The 26,896-nt window shown below is 39.3% G+C and overlaps 1 protein-coding gene across 10 annotated transcripts in view; it reads left to right on the top strand.

Annotated features, from left to right (window-relative positions):
* The window catches only part of ANKS1B (ankyrin repeat and sterile alpha motif domain containing 1B), a 754,152-nt gene that overhangs the window by 692,509 nt on the left and 34,747 nt on the right, over nucleotides 1-26,896 (top strand). For 7 of the 10 annotated variants that reach the window (XM_084617338.1, XM_084617336.1, XM_084617339.1 and 4 more), the window contains 3 exons: nucleotides 2,291-2,365; nucleotides 8,179-8,307; nucleotides 11,526-11,597. In XM_084617338.1, coding sequence (XP_084473464.1) covers nucleotides 2,291-2,365; nucleotides 8,179-8,307; nucleotides 11,526-11,597 — 276 coding nt within the window. The remainder of the gene's footprint in view (nucleotides 1-2,290; nucleotides 2,366-8,178; nucleotides 8,308-11,525; nucleotides 11,598-26,896) is intronic. The other 3 variants (XM_084617337.1, XM_084617341.1, XM_084617340.1) reach the window with 2 other exon arrangements.

Here is a 26,896-nt window from a genome sequence, read left to right on the forward strand (position 1 = left end):
TCAGTAGCACAGAACTGTGTTATGAGAAGTGCTACATCCCATTGGATGTTGCTATAGTCATATAGAATGCTCTTTAAATCACTTTAGTGCCTCTTTTCAGAACTTTTACATTTAAAAAAATAATTTCTCTTAAGTCCTGATCCTGCAAATAGTTACTACTGGGTGTATGGCTGATTACTGTGGGTAGCCTGCTCACTGGGACTATACACAGGAATCAGTGTCGCACCTGGCAGTAAGTTTTTGCAGGATCAAGCTGTTAGTCACTATGAACATTTTGTCCAAATCAGAACTCAATTAACACCTTGCTAAATGAGATATGTTCTATAGAAGATTGTACTCCATTATACAGAGTAAAGCTGGGCTGAGGTAATTCTTTAGGAGAATTAATATTAACTGTAAAAAGTACCTTTGTAGACTACTAATGCACTATAAATATAGTTAGTTTTGCAAAAGCGTAGTTCCCTTCCTTCACCCAAGTGTCACTGCAGGCAGTCAGAAAGTCATTCTGGAGTGCCTCTTCAGTGGAAGAGTAGGCATGAGAAGTTCTGAGAATATGGGGTAGATAAAAAGAGGAATCAAGTGACCCGAAAGAATACTCTGTGAAACAGCTTAAGAATATGTGGGCAAGAAGAGTATTTGGGGTTGCATTAACACCTGGCCCTGCTACTGGGGAAATGTATTTCAAGATAGTTAGTAGCAGGGTGAGCCTGAGGAGGACAGGAGGGCCAGAAGCAATGTCCTTAGATGTGGGGATATGTTTTGAGATGGATAGCAGAATCAGGATGGACAAGAAGGAAATTGGAAAGGTCAAGGCTATGTTTTCATTAGATATTTCATGACATCAAAGTGTACTGTCCTGTGGATCCTGGAACTCAAATTATTAAAGTCACCAGTGGGATACAGAACCAGGAGATATGACTTTTGGGAAACAAAATGGGGAGCCAAAAAGTGAACAACAGATACGGAAGGGTTTAAAAGATACTTATGGGGGGAGATAACATTTTAAAAAAATATCTCTGGAAACTTGAGGGAAATAAAGACAAGTGAAAGATACTAGTTTGCTACCAGCCAATCTGGGAGGACTTGCAGGTTAGCCCAGAGAAAGCCCATCTGCTTTTGCCAGTCACCAGAATGTTAGCAGTGACCTAGCCTGTCACCCTGCAAGGCATCCAGATTTCACACAGCAAAAGGTAAGGGCAAGAGTCACTTTCTTGCACACAGTTGTGTCTATTTGAATGCTAACTTTTTTGGACACTGATATTAAATTCTTGGTGTTGTCTTTAGCTGCCAGCTATGCTGTGTATATTGCAGTTAAACTATTGATGTACTAATTGCTAGCTATTTTAGAGGCTGCAGTTGCATTTCTCATGTGTTTAGTGCCTTTTGTTGCTGCCCACTCAGGATACTGTGGGCAGTTCCCACATCTGGCGCTTATTTTAGTTGCTTGGCTACTATGAAATGTTATCTTAGCATTTCTTGTAGTGTCACAGTGGCTTTTCTCGATGGCATCCCCACTAAGGAAATACACAAAAGGGGCTGACAGACGCTATGCCTATATTGTTCTGTTGCTTTTGCTACAGTTACTGCAATATGATCCTTACTTTACTGTTGTTAATGCAGGTTTCTTGTAAAATATTGGATGGACAGTATAAGACCAATGCTGCCCATTTGATTAACTTCAGAGGGATGCAGTAGAGGGCAGTATTGGGCCCTAAATGTTTGAATGAAAGGGAATTACTGTTGGAGGGAGATGGTTGGTGATCACTTCACCTTACTCTCTTTCATTTTCCTCTATTAATAGCTACAGTGCACATGGAATTTTAAAGTTATTTCACTATTACTAATTTTTCCTGATTTCACACCCACCCAAAAAAATCTCTGTGAACCCTCTCGCTCCAATGTAACTCGAAAACCAAAATACAACTGGCCTTTTGACTGGTAAAAAACAAACTGAAAGCAACCCATTTTGCCTCCTCTCTCACCTTTTTCCATTTATTTATTTTTGTTTATTTATTTTCTATTTACAGAGCTGGGTTTCACCAGCATTTCTGATTAAATTATTTTTATTGTATGCGCAGTGTGAAATCTCTTCTGAAGTCTCTAAATAAACTATATTTTTAAGTAAGTCCAAAAAATGTTTTGTCAACAAAGAAATGAAAACTGACTCTAGGTGCTGCCATTTTTAAACTGTTGTTGCTATCTTTTTCTTTTCATACTCTTATTCCTGCTTTTTGATGGTTGTAGTGCATTAATATTTACAAGATGAGATGCAGTTTTCTGTTTATGTTAGCAGTCTTCTGTCTGTGAGATATGGACCAACCAGAATGCAGGATTTCCTTTCTCATCGATGCATCAGGTTCATAATGTAAGATGCTGTAATAAACGGCTATGTTGTCACTGTATGGAAGTGTAATGTGTTGCCATGATGTCGTTAGTACTTATATATGGGTGTCGTGTTGAAATTGCAAAACAATTTGTACTGTCTGCTGACGTGTGGGATTATGTGTGTGTACATTCATTTATCATGGTGTGTGATTAGTTTTATGTTGATTGTGTGACTGGAGATGAAGGAATTTTTAGTTCTAGAGTTAAGTTAAAACTTACCTCATTGTAGATTTGATGCCTGTTCCAGCACTTTTTGTTTGCTCATTTATTTTAAAGCAAGAATGTGTAAGTTGCTTAGTTTGTGCACCCTGTTTTGTGCATCAGCCTTCCTGTTAATAAGCAGGATCTACATTCCTCATACCTAACTGATGAACTTTGAGATGATGCCCTCTTTGCTGTGGCAGTAAGCCATTTTTTGTGAATTATATGTGACCTTGATAATGCCCCAAATTTATGTAATTTATGTGAAAAACTGTGCTATTCAAGTGATAGTAAAAAGTTATCTGTAACATGCTGTATGGAACACCCTCTTAATAGTTTACGTTTTCCCCATATATGATACTTTTAAGAGGCTCATGAAGGTCCCATACACATGACATGACTGCCATCTTGAATTACCTCTGTGGTAGAAGGATACCTCAGCTACCATTCTTTAGAAAGTTTCAGAGTTTCTTCAAGCATAACAAGAAACTTTTTGAATCATTTGAATCAAAAACAAAGATTTGAAAGGTTCTGAAATGGCCATAGGAAATCTATCTTCTGACTGTGGATGTTAAAAAAAAATTGAACTAGATTTTTGACTGGTCCACAGAACACTTAAAATTCCTCCAGGGACAAAAATTTTAAAATTTCAGCTAAAAGCACTGTCTTGTGTGTGCTCCTGTTTATAGTCCTGGTAACTAATGCATAGCGCTGGAACTAAGGCACCTGGCTTTACTGGTGGACAATTACAACAAATAGTCTCAGTTAAAAAACAAAATTTAAAACCCTTTAAAACAGGCCTACTCTAGCTTTTCTGTGTCAAGTTTTGTACCTTCCATATTTTAGAAAGAGATTATGAATGGTTTAGAGAGTTTATAAAAATTGTTTGGGGATTACTTCTGACATCTCTGTCTCTGCAGTCAGATTCCTTAGTTACCTTGAGTCAAACTGCAGGAGGGAAAAATTAAAACTAACGTATGTGCAGCAATTCTAAAAATGGCCTAATAGTTTTAATCTACTTTTTCAGTGTCACTTAATTAATATCTAATAAATCAGTCTTTTCTAGGGCGAGAAGCAAGAATGGTGTGGTCCACTGGGAAGCTGGAGGTCTCCCCATTCCCAGTGATATAAAGTACTGTAGGAACATGAGATACTTGAATTCAAAGCTTTGACATTTATGGCTAGAAAATCCATCACTGACAAAGGACTGAATCTTGCCCCGCTGGACTTGGTTTGGCGTAATTTTGTGAGGGGAAAATCCATATTTGTAGGAAGGAAGAGAAGGAAACATTTCTCTCTCAGGGTAGTTTAGGGAAAACAAACAAACAACACAGTAGCTGTTGGAAGCTGGGGCGGGGGGAGTGGTATGGAATGTTAAAATAAGCCCCAAGGAGACAGACTAGTGGGCATGGGATGCCACCACAAGCATGTGATAAATTGCTCTGGTATTTGACAAACTAAAGACATGTAATGAATAAATTTATCACATGTGTCTCCAATTCATCACAGCGATATCACCTCCACATATATGGTGTGTTGTAATATGAAATATTTAGTTGTTTGGTTATCTCTGGGTCTTACAAATAAAAGTACTGAAATCAAAAGATTTACAAGAACATACGTGCTATTTAAAACTAAATTAAAGATGATAGGTCCAGTGTCGTAGCTTACAAATGGAGACCATTGTATTATTTTTATAGTGGCTGAAGATGCATTAGGTACTTGTGAATGGCCTGAATCCCAATATACGGACCATGAGTTAGTATCCAAACTCACCCCTCAGGTTTTTTTATTATTCGTAACTCAAACGTTTAAGCCTAAGCTTCCTCCTCAAGCCCTACAGTTTCCCTTTAGGATCTCCTCTTGCCCAAAGAGCTGCTTCCACTCCTTTATATCCTGGATGGAATAAACTAGACTCCCCTGCCAACATGACTCAGCTATAATTGTCCTAAATTTCAGTACAGCATTTTATTGACTCAACAGAAAAGCCCTTTATTCCTACACAGGGTCGTAGAGTCTGCCCTGTTACCCCACAGAATAAATAGAAAGACATGGTCCCCATCCTGAAGAGTTTACAATCTAACTTTAGACCTGATGGGAAGAGTGAAGGTGAAAATCAGTAGGGAGATGATGGAGTAAGGATAGACAAAGGCTACTGCTCTGTTTATACAGGCATGCGTATTTGTTCCAGTCTAAGTATTTTCAAATAGTAACTGCTATTATTGACTTAGGAGAAATAGCGGGTATTGGCAATAGCGTTGTTTAAAATTATAAGGAGCTTGGTAGGAGGCAATCAAAAAGAAATGAGATGAAAATATAGCTTCAGCTGAATGCTAAAGAACACATGATATAGTTACAAAAGAGCATTACAGGGCTCTGTGGGTAACATGCCTTCTTTTTTCATCAATCAAAAATTATCCACGCATACAATGTTTAATTGTTTGCAGCATTTCTTAGTAGTTGCTATCTCTACGAGAAGATGCTGATTGGAATACACAAAAGGTCTTCAACTCCAATAGTCTGTCAGTAACAGCAGGTTTCTGTAGCTCTCTCAGCTGTGTTATGTATTTAGATCCACCATTCTAGTCCCAAGCACTTTTAGGGTAATTTTATCAATTTTTTTTATCTAAATTGAAAGGGAATAGGGTCTTTGTTTCTATCATTGTATTTATTAATAGAGTGATTAATACAAAGGAATGGTATCTGTACAGTCCCTCTGCAAGTGTGTCATACTTGATCTTTATTGTTTCATCTGAAGATTATTTCTTACTTCCTCAAGATTGTTGCTTCTTAGCTCCTTTATACATTAGACCTGTCTGTTAGCAATATTCACTGTTTCTCCTGCCACTGCTCTCCATTCAGAGACTGAAATATTGGTTCCTGAACAGCTTTTAAAGGTTTTTTTAATACTTTTACTTTTAATATCTTTTGTGCAAAAATGGTCCAAATTGTAAATTAATTTACTCATTTTGCTCCTCATTTAATCTCCTACTGCTATCTGTCCTCTGTGTATGGGAGTAAATCCTCTTTGGACCAGTGCAGCATGGGGGTCTAGAGACATGACCCAGTGTCATCTCTACTGTGGGACTCCTGTTCCTACCTTATTAAAACCCCTGAAATAGTCAGGGTTCAAGAAGCAAGGATCAAAGGCATTACCTTTATGGCTTCTTTACTCCATCCATCCTTTTATCAGGCCTGGTCCATGGCAATGTCCTCTTGCTACATGCATGAGGCATGCCCCCCGGCAGAACAGTTTCCTCCTATAAATTGTCCAGCAGATCTTTAGTTCATTAAAAGCCACTACTGAAACAAAAAAGCCTTAAGGCAAGAGGATTTCAAGTGTTCTGACATCTAGGGGCCCTTGAACAATCGACTATTAAGGACGACATAAAGTCTCCTGAAGGATTCAATCCTGCTCTCCTTTTAGCTGGTAGTAAATCCTGCATTGAATTGAGAGAGAAGAAAATCAGGCTCCAAATCAATGCCCTTTCTTTTTAATCATATTGAATCAGTATTTCTGTAAAAGAGGGTGAATATTCTCTGAACACATCACAATATGCCCTAACTGGAACAGTGGCAACACTGCTTTCCTTCCAAAATGTGAATGTTGCAGCTATGCAGTCTATACTGCTAACTTCTGCAGAGGGACATTCCGTAGAGCTGCTAGGTACTTATAAGGTCCCTATTTTTGGAGTATCTAAGCAACATTAAATAGGCAGATTGTGAATTACTGTACTGTACCATCTGTGGATGGGAGCAATAATCTTGGCGTTAAGCGGCTTCTACTTGTTTTATGATGTGTACACTTGCTTTAAGTTATCACATTGGCAGAGTAATATTGATGTTTCCAGAGTTACCTCTTGCTTTTCATTGCAAAGTTGTGCAAGTTTCTGTCCTTTCACTACTGTGTGACACATGAAAATGGATGTACCATCCTTGTTTTGTTTACTCTGTCCTGGTTTAATTGATAAGGTGGTAGTTTGCTAGACTTTTAAATCGCTCTTTGGTTAGAATATTTCCATATGTTTTACATCAATTAAGTGTTTCCATAACCTTTTTTAAAAGGAATCTTAACCCAATTCCATTTTTCTATTAAATTACATGTTAATTAACTGCCAACAATTTGTTGCCAATTCCAACCCAAACTGAAAAAAGTATTGCAAAGATGGTAAATATCCTTGTAGATGTAGTGGTAGAAAAAATGGTAGAACAAATCAAAGTAGAAAATAATCACATAGGAGAGGAAAATGGGGAGAGAGAGAGAGAGGGAGAGAGAGAGAATCTGTTGCAGAAAAAAGAGAATTTCTGAAGGTTGATCATAGCCCCAGAATTATACATGATGGGGAACATCCATGTCTGAATCATCAAGTTTGTGATGGCCTTTTGGACTGGAACTCTACAACCTTTTACTCTGGGAGCAAACTATAACCCTGATGAAACAATTTAGGAGAAAACTACAAGCCCGCTGATTATCCTGGAGTGGGTTGGAGACATATCTGGCCCTGAGAAAAATGTCAGAAGAGGGTAACAGAAAGAGACAAAGGTAGTCATTAATACAAATGTTAAGTGTGAATGTGAAAAGGAAATAGTGTTAAATATACAGGCAGACATCAATAAAAGGTGATCAAAGTAAATGTATAGGTAGAGAGATTAAAGAGGAAAGAATAATGTAGACAATAATGATTTAAAAAATGAGTAAAAAAAAAACACAGCTCCTAGCTCAGGAGATTAAAATTTGGGGGATAATAAGGAGAAACTTAAAATGATATAAAACAGTAAGAATTGTTCACAGCAAAGAGAATTGATGCATACAAAACATTTACAATACATTAGGCAACTGGGCTTTCAAAGGTCTGCTTATAACTATTTTTGTTAACCTGAAAAATAATCATATTATGAATTTGCCTCATTCCATAGTGAATTGTTGATGACTGTTGGTGGCAACAAATTGTCTTTGATTAGCTGGTGGTGGCTCACTGCCCTGGCACAAAATTTTACTCTTCAGAATTGTTTTTTGCTTTCTAAGAAGTGAAATTGTGCCTAATTACAACAGCATATTTAGCTTTTTAGCCTTATATGTTTGTAGACAATAAGTATTTAAATCATATCACAGTCTGAATTATTTAGATTGTTTGGGAAAATATACATATTGTATTATCAATTAATGACATAAATTGGGGTAATAGGAAATTTGTTAGCTGTGTAGAAAAATCTCCAAAACACAAAGCAGAATTATTTTTCTATGAATGGGAGGGATTTTTCTATATCTTATGGCTTTTCAAGAGCTCTCATTTTCATACATATCTTTCAAACTTAATCATGTTTTTGAAAGAATTCAAGTGTTTACTTATTTTATTCAAAAAGTAAACAAATTAAGTTCAAGCATCACTGAACTGTACAGAAGGTGATTCTTGGATTATAAACTAAACCATGAAAAGTATTATACAAGTTGTATTCATATATTATATTATTTACATAACATAGAGATAGTAAGTACACAATAAATGTAAATTAGATAGAGCAATAGAGAGCTAACTTTATAGCAGATTTGCCTGCAACCTATGTTATTTTTAGAATAAATATGATTTTCAGACAGGAGACTGGGGAGAACCTTCAATTACCTTACGACCACCTAACGAAGCGACAGCATCAACTCCAGTACAGTACTGGCAACATCACCCAGAGAAACTCATCTTCCAGTCATGTGATTATAAAGCATTTGTAAGTATTGGTAAAATCAGTGCTTTGGTTTCTGATAGATTGCATATATATGTGTTTCTGATCATGTTAAATGCTGACGGTGTTGAGTTTTTTAATTTATAATATTTTCCAGCAACAGGAGGTTGTTCTTTATTTTTAATGGACCAACGTATTTCCTTTGAAACAATTCCATAGTTAATAAATAAGAAGCAAACATCAGAAATATTTTTTGTTTTGGTTCTCTGATGTATTACAGCCCATGCATCTATAGCAACTGAGAAATGATGCCATCAGAAAAAGGCTACAGGGCTATCCAAGTGACAATGAAAGCAAATGGCACACTTTCTGTGACCATGCCGCATTCCCCAATCTTATAAACTGATGCTTTTATACACACAGCACACAAATTCAGCCACAATAGAATTTTCAGATAGTAAGGTATCTATTACAAAGACGTTACAAACACCGGTAAAATTTCAAGGGCTCATGGCCCCATATCCTACATGTATCAGACAAAAAAAATGAAATCCATTTCACTTTTCAGCTTTTTTTCCATATTTTCCCTTACAAAGTTTACTAATTGGCAGCTATTTGTGTTTAATGAAACTTTTCCTCTCAAAGCTCATCTTACCTTGCGCTTTGATCCAGCAGTGAAGTCATAATCAAATATAACCATTGCCCATTATTTCCATGGCACTAGATGAAAATGTGCATAAACCAAGGATCATGAGTTCTTTGTCCCTGCAGGATCAGTCAGAAGACAGGATATTAAAACACATGGGGCACCAACGTTCTTTTATACACAGACTCTCATTTGGGGTGGAATAAAGGTGCAATGCCTCAGCTGTAGCTCCAGGAGGCTGTGACAAAATCTTCAGGGAGCCCAAGCTGTTGTTACTCTCTAAGAGGGTGCACCATTCCTTCTCCTTCGCACCTGGCCACCTGTGCTTTGTCCTCTGCCTTCTTTGGGGTGTGAGCTCTTCCTCCCCTTTGCTGTGAGCACAGGCAGTAGAAGGAAGCTGGATTCTCATCCCTCTGGCTTTCCTGCAGGCAGCATCTGGCCACCTCTGCTCTTCAGCTGGTGTGAGGACCCTTCTCAGTAGCTGTTAGCCCCAAAGGGTCGCTAGTGGGGAGAGCTGAGCCTGCTGCTGCATGTCTAATAGCACTTTGGGGGTTGGGACTGGCTTTCCCTTCCCTCCCTTGCCCTCCTTCTGCCACGGGCTCGACATTGATGAGGAAAGAGACATTTTTTCCATGCCTGTCTGCCCATGTGAAAGTTTTGGAGGAAATGTTAAGTGGCTGTGCCTGTGCCTTGCTGTCAGAGCAGCACAGGAACCACATTGTGCAGGGGCAGAGCACAGGAGCAAAAGAGCAGGGGCAGTTCCTGTGTGCCCTCTCCTTGGGCCTGTACAAACAGGGAGGCCCAGTCTTGCCCAAACTGTAGATAAGCAATGGGTGAGTCTCCACGTAAAATGGTGCAGCTGTAGCGCTTCAGTAAAGACGCTACTCCACAGATAGGAAAGCGTCTCCTGCCGACGTAGTGAATCCACCTCTGCGAGAGATGATAGCTGTGTCAACTGGAGAAGCCCACCCGTCGGCACTGCATTGCTCAGGGGGGTGGATTTTTCCAATACTGATGTAAGTTTATGGTGTTGACCTGGCCTATAACAGTAAAGGGAGCACAGAAAGACGTTAGCTGAGGGCTGGTCTACACTGAAAACTTACATCAGTGTGTAAGAAATCCATGCCCCTGAGAGAAGTAGCTATACCAGCCTAACCCCCAGTATAGCCAATTCTAGGTCAATGGAAGAATTCTTCCGTCAACCTAGCTACTGCCTCTTGGGAAGGTGGATTAAATACAGCGATGGGATAACTCCTCCCATTGCCATGGCGAGTGTCTACACTGAAGCAGACAACACATCTGTACCAGTTTTAAGTGTAAGCATACCCTAAGACTATATGCTTTAGTTTAAATGTTCTTAGATCAAAGGTCGTTCCAATGTGAATGTTCTATCTTAAGGGCCCAATCTTGTTTCCACTGAAGTCAATAACAAAACCCCCATTCACTTCACTGGGGCAGAATCTGTCCCTAACTGGGACTCGATCCAAGACTTAGATAGAATCACAGATGTTTAGCTTATATGCTTCAATTTCAATTTATTTTATAACCTACAATACTTAACTGAATAAAACTAGACTACCGTATATTTATGCAGTTGCACAGGGCTTTCTTACCTTTCTGTCTTAGCTGTAATGCACCAGGTTATGGCCCTCAGTACTGTACTGTGCTCCACTACTATCTATCCTGAAACAAGTGTACATTTTTACCTTTTTTCAGTCCGCATATCTGTGGCACACAGGTGTGAACTAAAGTCTTTAAAGAGACTTTCTGACTGTAGGCCTAGAAACAGTGTATTTTAAAAAAAGAAAAGGAGGACTTGTGACACCTTAGAGACGAACAAATTTATTTGAGCGTAAGTTTTCGTGAGCTACAGCTCCCTTCATCGGATGCATTCAGTGGAAAATACAGTGGGGAGATCTATATACATAGAGAACATGAAACAATGGGTGTTACCATACACACATAACACCCATTGTTTCATGTTCTCTATGTATATAAATCTCCCCACTGTATTTTCCACTGAATGCATCCGATGAAGGGAGCTGTAGCTCACGAAAGCTTACGCTCAAATAAATTTGTTCGTCTCTAAGGTGCCACAAGTCCTCCTTTTCTTTTTGCGGATACAGACCTCACGGCTGCTACTCTGAAACCAGTATATTTTAACTATCTGTGCATATTGATTGGCTCACATCAGCTGCACACAGCTTAGCTTTACTGTCTTCTGCAACTCTATAATTATATACAGTGATGTGATTTTTGCAGATGGCTGCTTTAAAAAAAGTGGTAAATGCTTTGTTTTGCAATCAGATGCAATTTTTTAAGATGGCACTCTGGAGTGCTTTCTGTTTAATTTGAGGAACTACTTGCTGGTACCACTTACAAGTTCTCCCTCTAAATTCATTTGTTAGTAAATGTTCCTGTTTTATACAGAATATGGAGTAGCAACCTCCATTTGAAATTCCAGTATCTCAAAGTATATAGTAAAAAAAAATCCAAATCCTATAATATTTAGGCTACCTACTACTATTCTGGTTTCCTCAGCTTTTTAGCAGTCTTTTGTAGATTTGTCTTTGCTCTGGATTTTAACTACAGAAAATTGAATGTACTCTTATTTTAGTATTTAGGTTCTATGCTGGTAAAAGAGCTTAGAGGCACAGAATCAACACAGGATGCCTGTGCAAAAATGAGGGTAAGTCAATACATGTATATTTTCATGTCTAATAATTGAAATAGTAGGTACTGTTGAGTGAACTAAAGTTACCACTTTATAATGCCACATTATGCATCTATTTTCCTTGAAATTACTTCGGTATTCAATAGAAAGTCCATTCTGCCCTTGATCTTGATTTTAAGTAATAGATGTTTTATGTAAATTTCAATGATCACACTAAGGCTAAAAGATATGTATATATTTGCTTTGTGTGCTAAATTTGCTATTAATTCTTTGAAAATATTTCAAAGTACTTTTCATACATTTGAGCATGCACATTAGTGAGAATAAATCTTTTTTATTTCATTAATGTTATGGCTTGTGCATGGTAATATAAATACAATTTACTAAATGGAAATATATATACTAGTGAATAATTTATTAACATGTTACAAAGTCATTATTTCCTAATATAGAGCACAGTCCTGCAATCACTTCAACATATGAATAACTTTACTTTCATTAACAGTCTCTTTCTGTTAATGAAACTATTCACGTATTTAAAATTTTAAAGATCAGGCCTATGGAGATAAATTCTTTTCTACCCTTTTACAGGAAAAAATGGCAGATATTTGCAAACTATTAAGAGCAAGTTTTTATGTTGACCTAGTGCCTCATTCTGTATGCTTAAAGAAATTATTAGGAAGCCCAATTTGGATCTGACAGTCATGATACTATTAGAAACAAAATATAGACAGCCTAGCTATACAATATCTATCCAATTGTAACATATTTTATTATGTGCACATTACAATCAACTGTGTTCTCATACGCATGTTAGTCTGAAGTGGTTAAGAATAATGAAGAATATAAGTACTGAGTAATCTATTGCAGATGAAAAACTGTGTGCATGGATGAGTATAATGCATTCATTGATTTATGGATCTTAGCGGCATCATGCATGATGCCTCTTCAGTGCTAGATTTAACATTTGTATCTGCTGTGGAGCTAGAGAATGTGTAAAACTCATGCAGTCAGACAACCATTTCCTTATTGGTTACATATCTACAGTACACAGGCTTTCACACAAGTTATTCTAGCTAAGGGCTGACAGTAATTTATGCTTTATAAATTGCCTGAAGATCTGTGTTTTTTCAGCTGACTGCATACTAATAATTCTAACTCGCATTGGATACTCCCCCTCTTGGTGGAAACTCACCCCTTTTTGAAGGACCCACAATCACAAATGTGTGATTTTGGGGGGGCTAGACAAAGGGAGAGTGTACTATCTATAATTTAGGTTTTAAGCCCCTCAAACTCAGTATTAACTTTGTTTTTCAGAAAGATGCATATACAGATCTGAGGGCAGAATTTGGCACCTCAGTAATATATGACATCCTCAATAAATTTATTATATTTGACTCAACTCAGAACAACATCAACATAATTATAAATATGCTGTGGTCAATTTATGAGTATTTAAAATGTGCCATCACTTTGATTCAGATTTAAATTACATTTCTTGAAGATTAATCTTATGAAAATCAGCTGAATAGGAATTTTAGATTTTCCCTGACAGTAACAGATAGCTTTATTGGTAAGCTATATGGAACTGATACAATTAAATACTATTCTATTGCTTTTTAAAATTAAACTCTTTTTAAAACATTTTAGTTTAGACAAAATTCTGCTGATGGTCTTATTTTTCATTGCAAGGAATATTCACATGAAAATAGAATCTTTCTTGCTTAGGATTTCACCTACTCGTGCTTCTTACTCTTTGGGCTTTCTCCTATTCCTATTGAAGTCAATGGCAAAAAAAAATCATTGATCTAAAAATCTTTTAATGAAGGAAATTATATCTGGCATTCAAAAATTTCTCCCTCTGTGTGTAGCCCAGTGGTTCCCAAACTGTTGGCCAGTCCCCACAGGGGGCAGGGAGAGCGCCACCCAGCCCTGCTCTGCCCCCAGCCACAGCCCCATCTCCCAGCCACGGCTGCGGCCCCAGCTGCCAGCCCCCACCACAGCCTGGCCGCAGCTCTGCCCCAGCCTCGGCCCCCAGCTGCAGCTCTGCTCCCAACCCCAGAGCTACAGCCCCAGCCTGGCCCCCTTGACCAGGCTCATGGTGGGGGCATGAACAGGGGTTGGAGGTACATGGCCATGAAAAGTTTGGGGACCATTGGTGTAGCCTAACTGTTGGCATCTGTGATTTAGAGGGATCAAATTGTCCTAAGCCATCTTGGGTCCTAACCTTGTTCATTACTGTATTTTATGCACCATTAGGTTTATTTATTCTTCTATTATGGTTCTATTTTGCTTTAATTAAAATGCACTAAGAAGATGTGACATTTAATGTATATTTGATTTTCTATCGGGTACCACTGGTACACCCTCGTTAAAGTTAGAATGATTACATTGATGTAACAGAGAACAAAATTTGGCCCGTTGCCTTTAACTCTTATTTTTCCTTTTACATTCGCTAAGCCTGTAACATACTTAAGTTTATGCTATAAATGAACTAAGTGTTAGTTATTCTTTATGGAGTCTGGCAGGTCTTGCTTTTGGAAAAGGATCTGTGAAAATTAGGTGCCTGGAATTTTCCTTAGTGTGGCTTGTGTTGCTTACCTTTGGCCTTATTCTGTTACAAGGAATTTTGATATTCCCTTGATGAATGTTATCTTCCCATCAGTAGATGCCCAACTTGATGATCACTTTAGATAAGCTATTACCAGCAGGACAGTGGGGTGGGAGGAGGTATTGTTTCATGGTCTCTGTGTGTATATAATGTCTTCTGCAGTTTCCACGGTATGCATCCGATGAAGTGAGCTGTAGCTCACGAAAGCTCATGCTCAAATAAATTGGTTAGTCTCTAAGGTGCCACAAGTACTCCTTTTCTTTTTGCAAAGTCTGAAAAAGACCCATCAGGAGAAAAAGTGTCTTAGTCTTCCTTAACCCTTCATGGAATCAGGAAAATTAGGGATGGACATAACCTACTTAGTATGTGATCTGATTTATCCCCTGCCCATGCTGGATTATTCCCTACAGTACATTTTCTAGTTGTTTGTGTTTCTAGTTCTGAACCTGGGGGTCGCAAGCACCAGGTCCAGGGGACTGGCAACCACTCTCTCTTGTTTATGTTGTAACATGGGGTTGCAGTATAGAAGAGATCAGAACCACTGTTTTATTAGGGATCCCTTTTTTGGTCACCCATTGTGCTTTTCAGATTTTACATCCTAGTAAGTCAGGTGATGAATTTGTTGGGGAAAAAACTCTTCAGGGGCTTCTGGAAGTGATTTCAGCATGGCGCTCCCACTGAAATTTTTGATTGCTTGCTTGCATCTGCGAGCTTATCGCTGCTCTTGCATTCATCCAGAATTATGGACATTTGGCAAGAACTGCGCCCATGAGAAGGATTACTTTTTTCTCCCATCCACATAATTTGATTGGATTGGATTTATTTTTTATGTCTGCCTGTTCAATTTCAGATGACTTCTCTTACAACATCTCTCCCTCCTTCTGCAGACCACAGCACGCACTCCTTATCTTCTTTCCACACCTGCTATAAGATGACCTTTGGTATTTCAAGATTAAATTTTTCTGTCCTGGCCCAAGATGCTTTTATTAATTATATTGAGAGATACATCCAAGAATTTAAGGACTTTCATCCAGCTCAGAATGAACTGGGAGATAGTAAAAGCTGTTCTTTTAGATTTATTGCCTTTGCTTCAAATCTCTGTAAGAACAGGAAGACAGAATAGAATGCCTTTGCCTTTGAAAAAGAAGTCTCCTATCTGGAGCTGGGCAGAGTCCTGTTTCTACACTAGGCTCACACTGGTGTCCACATATCTGAATTCCTTGAATATTGACTACACCAAGAGGGCACTATGTTATACTTACTACCAATTCTGTGAGCACAAAAGTAAGGGGGCTACTTCACTGCTAGTAATCTAAAAAACCCTAAAGTTGAACAACCAAATCATTCAGATTCTAAACAATCCGATCTACAGGGGCATTTGAGAGGATATATGAGAGGATATATTCTTTGGATCCCAGGGCCTCTCTAGACAATAGAAAGAAAGACTTTTCTGGATATGGGGATATGAAGAATCAAGGTTCTAGGGTCCCGATTCAACAAAGTGTGTGCTTAAATGCTTTGCTGAATTGGGATTTAAATACTAGTAGTGTCACACAGCTCAGTCCTTCCATCTTCAGTGATAGGGATAAGCAGAAGGTGGCCTTTCTCAGCTGATGTACCTTATATGAAATGGAGAAATGGAATAGACAGGGGCAGCCTGTCAAGGCCCAAATCTTTTCCTCCCCTCCATGTAAAGAGGAGAATTTGGATGGAGATTGTGGCCTCTTGGACTCAGTCATTCCTTCCCCCCCAAACAAAAGTGAGATAAGGAGATCATTTCCTCTCCCCTACATGTGCCAGCCATTGGAGCTGGCAGGGCATGCGGAGGGAGAGGAGGAGAATCCCACATGCTAAAAAAGTCTTAACAAAGTACTTCCTAAGTACCCCTGCCACTCTCCCCTCTTCTCCCACCCCCACATGGGATTTAAGCGATGTCATTGCCTAAAATGTGGGTTCTGTAATTTCATCTACTAGAGCATGAAACTCACATATTAGAGCTGTGTTTGTATCTTAGAGGGCTAAGATAAACAAAATTGATTAAAAAAATCATACTTGACAACTTGAGGCAAAAGGGCAGCATTTGTCAGATGCCTATAAAAGGTATTTAGCTCCGTGTGATTAAACTGGCTTGTACAAAATATGATCTCAATCGGAGGCTGAATGTGTTTTGTTCGGGCTCAAACAAAAACAATGAATATGAAGAATGAGCGGGAAAATTGTTAGTGGCACAAGTCAGTGCTCATCAAGCACCATGAATAATACCCATCATTATCACATCAGATGGCAGATTTGTACGTAGTTTGTCAGGTATTAACTAGAGAGTTTCTGTATTCTTTATTTTTAAAAAAACTTTATGAATCAGAAATAAATGGTGACTGTAACTTACTCACATTTTTAGAGGGGTTTGATATGGCTTTTATTGCTGAAGATGAGCCAGAGTCTCTAGAAAAGCTTGTAACGTAGGAGGGAATGTTGGCAGCTGTACACTTGTTGCGTCCTGGGAAGATTCTGGGTGATGCTATTCAGAATTTTGCAAGATCTACAATGGTCAGCTGACCCCAGTCTTGTTGGGAATATTTAAGGAAGCTAACAATAATAGACTTTTCTTGATATATCTGAATAAAGTAGTAATGTCAGTCAACCAAAACAAGGTAGAGACCTACAGCAATGTACAAAGTACTATCTAATATAATTCATTAACGTTGTGTTTAAAGTATTGCAAGAGTGCTTATGGGCTTAATGGAGGAGCTGGCACCAAAATTAGGGCATAATTTCTGAAGTTGTTTATAAAAGAATGAATTCTGAATACTAACTAATGAGGTCTCTTCTAGCTAATGTGACACATGAAAGATTCATGCTACACTGTCATCATGATGCTGGATATGGAGAAGGCATTAGACAGGGTGGAGAGGAATTTGTTTGCTAATCTCAAAAAGCATATTTTTTGGTTAATAGTATGCATTTATTTTAGATAAATCCAACAGTTTCTATTCTATGTACTAATGTTGATCCTGATAGTAGAATTGGATCCACATGGGCTCAAGGAATCTGCCTATGAGAGTCTGACTGCAAGATTGGGGCATAGTTTCTCACCATTTCAGGTATCAATAGATGTAAGGCAAGGATGCTTCCAGTATCATCTTTTGTGTATTATGTCTTTGGACCTTTTTGCCATGGCCATTAAAACAAATATCTTATCCAAAGAGATTACATTAGTATTATATCCAATAAGAATATAAGTGATTTTGTAAAAACTCATGGAACCAGAGAAGCTTGCAAATTTGATAGAATGTATGAAGTACTTTCAAAATTGCCTGGCTACAACACTAATTGGACAAAAAGTGAATGTTTCTTACTATATTCTCTCTTACACAAACAACATTGTCTAAGTGGACCATACAGAAAGTCAGTAAGGATATGTAATCCCCAGAATAATTGTAAGTAAGGCACTTGTGGGTAAAATAAGGGCGAGTGAGTCCTGTACTGAAACACTGAACTTTGGGGGAGGTGGAACAAATTGCCACTAACAATATGGAGTCATGTTCAGACTTTTTCAGAAAATGATATTGACGCTACAGTTTAATTACATATTTGGTAATCTCCACCTATAATCTTCAGATAGCTTTAGAAAGCAAATACAGGCCATAATTAGCAGATTCATTTGTGAAAATGGAAAGCCTGGATTAAACTTTAAGATTTACAAACTCATAAACTTGTACTCCCCATTTATGTATTTATTATGTTGCTAATGGCTTGGTGTAATTGAGTAATCTCTTTAAATAGTATATGCAACATTCAATTTGATTAGTTATAGAGGAAAAATCTGGAAATTAACATGATTTTATATTAGCCAGTATATTTTATTAAGTTGTTAACAAATCATAAAATATAATAAAATTCTTAGTCTTTTTATTAGGGCTGTCGATTAATCGCAGTTAACTCACGTGATTAACTCAAAAAAATTAACTGTGATTTTAAAAAGTAATCGCGATTAATTGCACTGTTAAACAATAGAATAATTGGCATTATTAAATTTTTTGGGATTTCTCCAGTCTCAAATATTTCTATTTCAATTACAACACAGAATACAAAGTGTACAGTGCTAACTTGATATTATTTATTACAAATATTTGCACTGTAAAAATGATAAACAAAAGAAGTAGTATTTTTCAGTTCACCTCATGGAAGTACTGTAGTGCAAACTTTTTATCATGGAAGTGCAACTTGCAAACATAGGGGTTTTTTGTTACATAACTGCATTCAAAAACAAAACAATGTAAAACTTTAGAGCCTACAAGTGCACTCAGTCCTACTTCTTGTTCAGCCAATAGCTAAGAGAAACAAGTTTGTTTACATATAAGGGACATAACGCTACCAATTCTTAATTACAGTGTCACCTGAAAGTGAGAACAGGCGTTCGCATGGCACTGTTATAGCTGGTGTCGCAAGATATTTACATGCCAGATGCACTAAAGATTCATATGCCTCTTCATGCTTCGTCCATCATTCCAGAGGACATGCTTCCATGCTGATGATGCTCATTTAAAAAAAAACCACCTTAATTAGATTTGTGACTGAACTCCTTGGGGGAGAATTGTATGTCTCCTGCTCTGTCTTACCCACATTCTGCCATATATTTCATGTTATGGCAATCTCGGATGATGATTCAGCACGTTATTCATTTTAAGAACACTTTCAGTGCAAATTTGACAAAATGCAAAGAATATACCAATGTGAAGTTTCTAAAGATAGCTACAGCACTCAGACCAAGATTTCAGAATGTCAAGTGCCTTCCAAAATCTGAGAGGGATGAGGTGTGGAGCATGCTTTCAGAAGTCTTAAAAGAGCAACACTCTGATGCTGAAACTACAGAACCCAAACCACCAAAAACGAAAATCAACCTTCTGCTGGTGGCATCCGACTCAGATGATGAAGATGAACATGCGTCGGTCCGCACTGCTTTGGATGGTTATCAAGCACAACCCGTCATCAATATGGACACATATCCTTTGAAATGGTGATTGAAGCATCAAGGGACATATGAATTTTTAGTGCATCTGGCATGTAAATATCTTGCGACACCAGCTACAACAGTGCCATGCAAACACCTGTTCTCACTTTCAGGTGACATTGTAAACAAGCAGGCAGCATTATCTCCTACAAATGTAAAGAAACTTGTTTGTCTGAGTGATTGGCTAAACTATAAGTAGAACTGATTGGACTTATAGGCGCTAAAGTTTTACATTGTTTTATTTTTGAATGTAGGTTTTTTGTACATAATTCTACATTTGTAAGTTCAACTTTCATGATGCACTATAGTACTTGTATTAGGTTAAATGAAAAATACTATTTTTTGTTTTTTACAATGCAAGTGCTTGTAATCAAAAATAAATATAAAGTGAACACTGTATACTTTGTATTCTGTGTTGTAATTGAAATCAATATATTTGAAAATGTAGAAAACATCCAAAAATATTTAAATAAATGGTATTCTATTATTGTTTAACAACACGATTAATCATGATTAATTTTTTTAATCGCTTGACAGCCCTACTTATATTTTTATTACAGTAGCACTCAGAGGTCCCAGATTGAATTGAGACTCTTCTGTTAGGTGTTGTACAAACAAATCCAAATACATGGTTCCTCTCTTGAAGAGCTTACAATGAGGTGAAGGGAGATAGATGCCACCAAATATATATGATTTGTTTATGCATACATTTCTTCTTCTTTATTTAATTACTAATATAATTAGATACAACAAACCCCATCTTCCTCTCAAGCAATCATTAATAAGACGATTTTCAGGGGTATAATGGCAGGGTGGGTCTCAAATGAAATGGACTTGAATTGGGTCCGTGCTACCACAGCAGGTGTTTATCTGGGTCAATGCCTAAATCAAAATATAGGAGGAAATGATTTATTGGTTGAGGACAGGATTTATAGTCATGTGGAAATCTATTTTCTGATTCAGAGAAGATGATTTTCAGGCTTCAGTCCCACATTTTATTGCACAAAGGAAGTGTAGGACAGAACATAGACATAACATAGCAGAAATTAAATCTAGAGGATTTATAATATATTAACAGCTGGAACACTGCATTATTAAGTATATATTCATGGTTCACTGAGCCCCTTATAGGCTATTTGTTGTGTGACTTTCCTTACATGTCCTCTCAAAAATATATTCTACCTTAATGGAGTTTAGTTATCCAATTAATTCACTTCAGTCTTTAAAGGTCATGTGGAAGAAGAACTGAGAGTTCAGATCTAAAGTAGCTATTGGGGAAAGATTTCAAATGCATCAGGACAGTCACAAATGAAAATAATGTTTAAAATTATTCACAGAGTACATTGGACACCAACACACCTTAAACTGTGCAAGTTAATTGACAAATGCTGGTAATGTGATAATCAAGGGGATTCTATAGTGATTTCCTATACAAATTCTATAGTGATTTCTGTTAGGTAATATAGATATTCAGGCCTGTCTGTAAAGGGCTATACTCTAAGAATTTAGGTGTATTCTTATCACTTAGGTAGTTATAGAGGTATAAAAGAAAGAATCAAAATCACTGTCTGCCAGTGTAAGAGCTTTCTCTTACTGTGACAGTCTGAGGCCCTGTTCTGAGGCTAAGGCCTTTGGCTAAGCAGCAGAGGCAGCCACAAGCTGGGAAGCGACTGGTCACTTCCTCACGTTCCAAACTAGTCACATTGAAATAAGGTGCTATTGGGCTGTTAGGCATTATCAGGACAGGACTGTATTCCTATCGCCTCCAGAGAAAGGGAAGTGCCTAGAAGATGTAAAAGGAAACTTAGTTTGATAGCATCCTGTCTGGCAAGAACTCACTTATCAATAGCTGGGATGTGAAATCCTCACTTCTGTATTGTTTTGTCATTATAGTTCCCATTTCCCTATTGTTTGTCTGTATAATCTCTGTCTGGTTCTGTGATTGTTTCTGTCTGCTGTATAATTAATTTTGCTGGGTGTAAACTAATTAAGGTGGTGGGATATAATTGGTTAAATAATCACATTACAATATGTTAGGATTGGTTGATTAAATTTCAGTCAAATGATTGGTTAAGGTATAGCTAAGCAGAACTCAAGTTTTACTATATAGTCTGCAGTCAGTCAGGAAGTGTGTGGGTGGGGGAAATGGGAACAGGGAATGGGGGTAGGGAAATTGGAATCATGTTTTGCTAAAGGGGAAAATGGGAACGGGGATTGGGGGTGGGGAAATTGGAATCATGTTTAGCTAAGGGTAGGAATGGGAACAGTGCAACAGGTAAGGCTCTGTGGTGTCAGAGCTGGGAAGAGGGACACTAAGGAAAGAAACTGGAATCATGCTTGCTGGAAGTTCACCCCAATAAACATCGAATTGTTTGCACCTTTGGACTTCGGATATTGTTGCTCTCTGTTCATGCGAGAAGGACCAGGGAAGTAAGTGGGTGAAGGAATAAGCCCCTTAACAATTTCTTAGAATAGTGAATACTAAGAGGCAAATATGTAACATTAAGAAGATACGGGATTCTCAAATACCACACAAGTGTGAAAAATATTGTAGGTTATTGTGGTATCTGAGCAGATGTCTCCAGATCTTTTCAAAGATTATTGAAACTATGGTTATATTAACTGATAAATACTAAATGGGATTTTGCCTGGGGAGAGCCCACTGAGAAGGACACAAGGAAGAAAGGAAAGCAGACTTTGACTCCCTCAGGGAACTGATGGGCAAGATCCCCTGGGAGAATAACATGAGGGGGAAAGGAGTCCAGGAGAGCTGACTGTATTTTAAAGAATCCTTATTGAGGTTACAGGGACAAACCATCCCGATGTGTAGAAAGAATAGTAAATATGGCAAGCGACCAGCTTGGCTTAACAGTGAAATCCTTGCTGATCTTAAATACAAAAAAGAAGCTTACAAGAAGTGGAAGATTGGACAAATGACCAGGGATGAGTATAAAAATATTGCTCGAGCATGCAGGAGTGAAATCAGGAAGGCCAAATCACACCTGGAATTGCAGCTAGCAAGAGATGTTAAGAGTAACAAAAAGGGTTTCTTCAGGTATGTTAGCAACAAGAAGAAAGTCAAGGAAAGTGTGGGCCCCTTACTGAATGAGGGAGACAACCTAGTGACAGAGGATGTGGAAAAAGCTAATGTACTCAATGCTTTTTTTGCCTCTGTCTTCACGAACAAGGTCAGCTCCCAGACTACTGCACTGGGCAGCACAGCATGGGGAGGAGGTGACTAGCCCTCTGTGGAGAAAGAAGTAGTTTGGGACTATTTAGAAAAGCTGGACGTGCATAAGTCCATGGGACTGGATGCATTGCATCCAAGAGTGCTAAAGGAGTTGGCGGATGTGATTGCAGAGCCATTGGCCATTATCTTTGAAAAATCATGGCGATCAGGGGAAGTCCCAGACGACTGGAAAAAGGCTAATGTAGTGCCCATCTTTAAAAAAGGGAAGAAGGAGGATCCTGGGAACTACAGGCCAGTCAGCCTCACTTCAGTCCCTGGAAAAATCATGGAGCAGGTCCTCAAGGAATCAATTCTGAAGCACTTGGAGGAGAGGAAAGTGATCAGGAACAGTCAGCATGGATTCACCAAGGGCAAGTCATGCCTGACTAATCTAATTGCCTTCTGTGACGAGATAACTGGTTCTGTGGATGAAGGGAAAGCGGTGGATGTGTTGTTCCTTGACTTTAGCAAAGCTTTTGACACTGTCTCCCACAGTATTCTTGCCAGCAAGTTAAAGAAGTATGGGCTAGATGAATGAACTATAAGGTGGATAGAAAGCTGGCTAGATTGTCGGGCTCAACGGGTAGTGATCAATGGCTCCATGTCTAGTTGGCAGCCGGTATCAAGTGGAGTGCCCCAAGGGTCGGTCCTGGGGCCAGTTTTGTTCAATTTCTTCATAAATGATCTGGAGGATGGTGTGGATTGCACCCTCAGCAAGTTTGCAGATGACACTAAACTGGGAGGAGAGGTAGGTACGCTGGAGGGTAGGGATAGGATACAGAGGGACCTAGACAAATCAGAGGATTGGGCCAAAAGAAATCTGATGAGGTTCAACAAGGACAAGTGCAGAGTCCTGCACTTAGGACAGAAGAATCCAATGCACCGCTACAGACTAGGGACCGAATGGCTCGGCAGCAGCTCTGCAGAAAAGGACCTAGGGGTTACAGTGGACGAGAAACTGGATATGAGTCAACAGTGTGCCCTTGTTGCCAAGAAGGCCAATGGCATTTTGGGATGTATATGTAGGGGCATTGCCAGCAGATCGAGGGACGTGATCGTTCCCCTCTATTCGACACTGGTGAGGCCTCATCTGGAGTACTGTGTCCAGTTTTGGGCCCCACGCTACAAGAAGGATGTGGAAAAATTGGAAAGAGTCCAGTGGAGGGCAACAAAAATGATTAGGGGACTGGAACACATGACTTATGAGGAGAGGCTGAGGGAACTGGGGATGTTTAGTCTACGGAAGAGAAGAATGAGGGGGGATTTGATAGCTGCTTTCAACTACCTGAAAGGGGGTTCCAAAGAGGATGGCTCTAGACTGTTCTCAGTGGTAGCAGATGACAGAACAAGGAGTAATGGTCTCAAGTTGCAGTGGGGGAGATTTAGGTTGGATATTAGGAAAAACTTTTTCACTAGGAGGGTGGTGAAACACTGGAATGCGTTACCTAGGGAGGTGGTGGAATCTTCTTCCTTAGAAGTTTTTAAGGTCAGGCTTGACAAAGCCCTGGCTGGGATGATAATTAGGGATCGGTCCTGCTTTGAGCAGGGGGTTGGACTAGATGACCTCCTGAGGTCTCTTCCAACCCTGATAGTCTATGATTCTATGATTTTATGATTTAACAGTAATAATCAGTTATTGTGTTATTGTTATGCATAATTTGATTCCATTTGTGCCCACACTGTGCTATGTCCTGTACAAATATAAAGGAGGCACAATCCCTCCTGGAAAAAGATGAACAGATGAACAGCAGAGAACATACAAGTCGTCATAGTGGTGAATGACCATCTCATGGTAGTTTGAGGATTGATAACACAATGTTCTTTGAGTGTGTTTCAGTGTGGATCCCAGTGTAGGTGCTTCAGTGTCTCATGTGCATAAGATTGGATTCTTTTGAAAAACAACGTCCATTAGGGCCACATTTGTGCCCTGTCACTCCTCATGCTTCTATGTGAGGGCATAAAGGGTGAAGCAGTAATCACCATCCCTGAGTTCCTGCTTACCACTAATGGGAGCGAGATGAAACCCAGTGAGTGTCCAACCCACTATTTCTGAAACTAAATTGGTGAATAAAATTATCTTCACCCTTTGTCTTTCCTTGTTGTCCTTGAATTGGGTGCGCTAAGTGTGTAGGCAACTGTGTGTAAGTACAAGAAAGAAGAGACACATACACCCTTTACAGCAGGGTGAGATGCTTTGCATCAACTGCCAGCCACAGGGTGGTCACCAAGTTGTCAAGGTTCAAATCCTGCCCATCCTGTGACAGACTCCCCTCATCGATGGGCATAGCCAGTGCTGCCATTGCCGGGGGACAGCTCAGCATGCAGATAGTTTTCTTCCAGAACCCACAAGTCCAGGGATGGTTGACTTGTGACATTTGCTTAAGCAATCTATGTGAGTCACTTCAGACTCAGAAGAAATGAAAACTGAAGTGGAGTCAAAAGAGCAAACATCAATCAACGCTTCCCCAAGCAGAAACCATATCCCAGAGTCAGTCAGAAAAGGGATGGCAACAAAGAGGACACTATCAAAGCCAGCACGGAGAACCTCAACACCAGAGCTGGCACATGTGCCCTGACGCAGAAGGGTGATGCGAAGAGAAGAAGCCACATAGTGCATAAATATAGTTTCAACCACCACACAGGACCATCCTACAAGGAAGATGTAAAAACATCACTCCATGGATTAAGCCTCCAAATCCTCCACAGAGTTGGGAACAGCACAGAGTGGAGGATTCCCACTACAAACATCAACATCTATACCAGTGCTGACAAGCTTTTTGGTCTAAGCTTCACAAATGCAGCTAGGATTGTTCTCCCCATCAACAAGAATACTTCAGCTGGGTAAGGAACTCTGGCAAACCCCAGCCACTCTTTGTCCCATGTCTAAAACTGGTGGAAAAAAGAAATGCCAGATGATCTTAAAAGGCTTTGAACATTTGGTAGTATCCACAGTCCAAGAGAAATCCAGGTTCTCAGAGGGCACATCTTAGGACAAAACAAAGGCAGCAGATTTGACTGCAGTGTTGAGAGCCACATCGGAACTGATCCAAAGCCTCCCACTACTTTCGCAAACCACCTAACCTCTTTCCACCATGTTTGATCCACTACTACATCAGACAAATGGGTGTTAACAATGGGCAACGATGTCTACTGTGTTCGTTTCTACACCTTATCCCCGTCCCTCTTCAGAGACCCATCTCACTGTTACAAAAAGAAGTGACCTTGTTGCTCCTTCTAGGAACCATAGAAGAGGGACCTAAGCAGTACAGAGGAGAAGGCTTTTACTTCTGGTATTTCCTTATGCTAAAGTGGGGGAGGGACTTTGTGCTATCCTCCAAGGAGAATAAGCAAATACATGCACTGCATCAGATTCAGAATGATAATGCTTGCCTCTTCATACCATCTCTGCAGACTCAGAACTCTTGTGGCTCTTGAGTTACATGACACATACCTCTATAAAACTATCTACCCAGCCCACAGGAAGTATCTGAGATTCACAGTGAGATCAAATCACTAGCAGTACAAGATGCTGCCATGTGGACCCTCTGTGGCACTGACAGTCTTCACAAAATGCCTAGTGATGGTAGCAGAATTCCTGAGGAGATAGAGCTTACATGGATGACTGTAAAGCAAGTTCCAGCAGGAAGTGGCAGTGAGCCTAGAATATGCTACCTCTCTGTTCACGCAGCTAGGTCTCCGACTGAAATATGAAAAATCATCTCTTATCTCATTACAGATAGAGCTGATAGGCACTATGATTGAATACAGATTGCTGAGAGAGTACCTGCCAAAGACAGGTTTCCGTCACTGCAATCACAAACTTGCCTTGAAGTGTTAGGTCATATGTCAGAGTGTATATGTTTGATACTGTTTGCCAGACTTCACCTTCAGTCCCTACAATTCTGACTCAGGTCCATTTACTCTCCATTGAGACACTGCAGTGATAGGAAGATCTCAGTGCTACCTCATGTCCTCACAGAGTTGATAGGGAGGATGGAACCCAAAAATCTGTGGGAGGTGGTACTGTTCTCATCCGCCTTCCCAACAAAGAGTGTGATCACAGAAACATCTGGGGCAGGGTGATGTCAGCTGGACCACCCACAAATGAATGGGACCTGGTCCTCAGGAGACATAGGACTTCACATAAACATCCTGGAACTCAGAGCTGTCAGGCTAACCAGTACAATGTTCCTACCTGTCCTCCAAAATTCCATAGTGCAGCTCCTGATGGGCAACATCTCCATGATGCCCTACATAAACAAGCAAGCCAGTGCCCACTCATCACCCCTCTTCCTGCAAGCTATCAAACTTGACATGGTGCCACCAACATGGGAGAACCCTGTTGGCTCTTCACCTCTGAGGAGTCAGCAATGACCTGGCAGAATTCCTGAGCAAACAATTATGACCAATCATGAGTGGTCCCTGCAGAGGTCCATCAAAGCCAATATTCTATTGGGGAAGGG

Source organism: Lepidochelys olivacea, assembly GCF_965140295.1.
Source record: "Lepidochelys olivacea isolate rLepOli2 genome assembly, chromosome: 1".
Lineage (NCBI taxonomy): Eukaryota > Metazoa > Chordata > Testudines > Cheloniidae > Lepidochelys > Lepidochelys olivacea.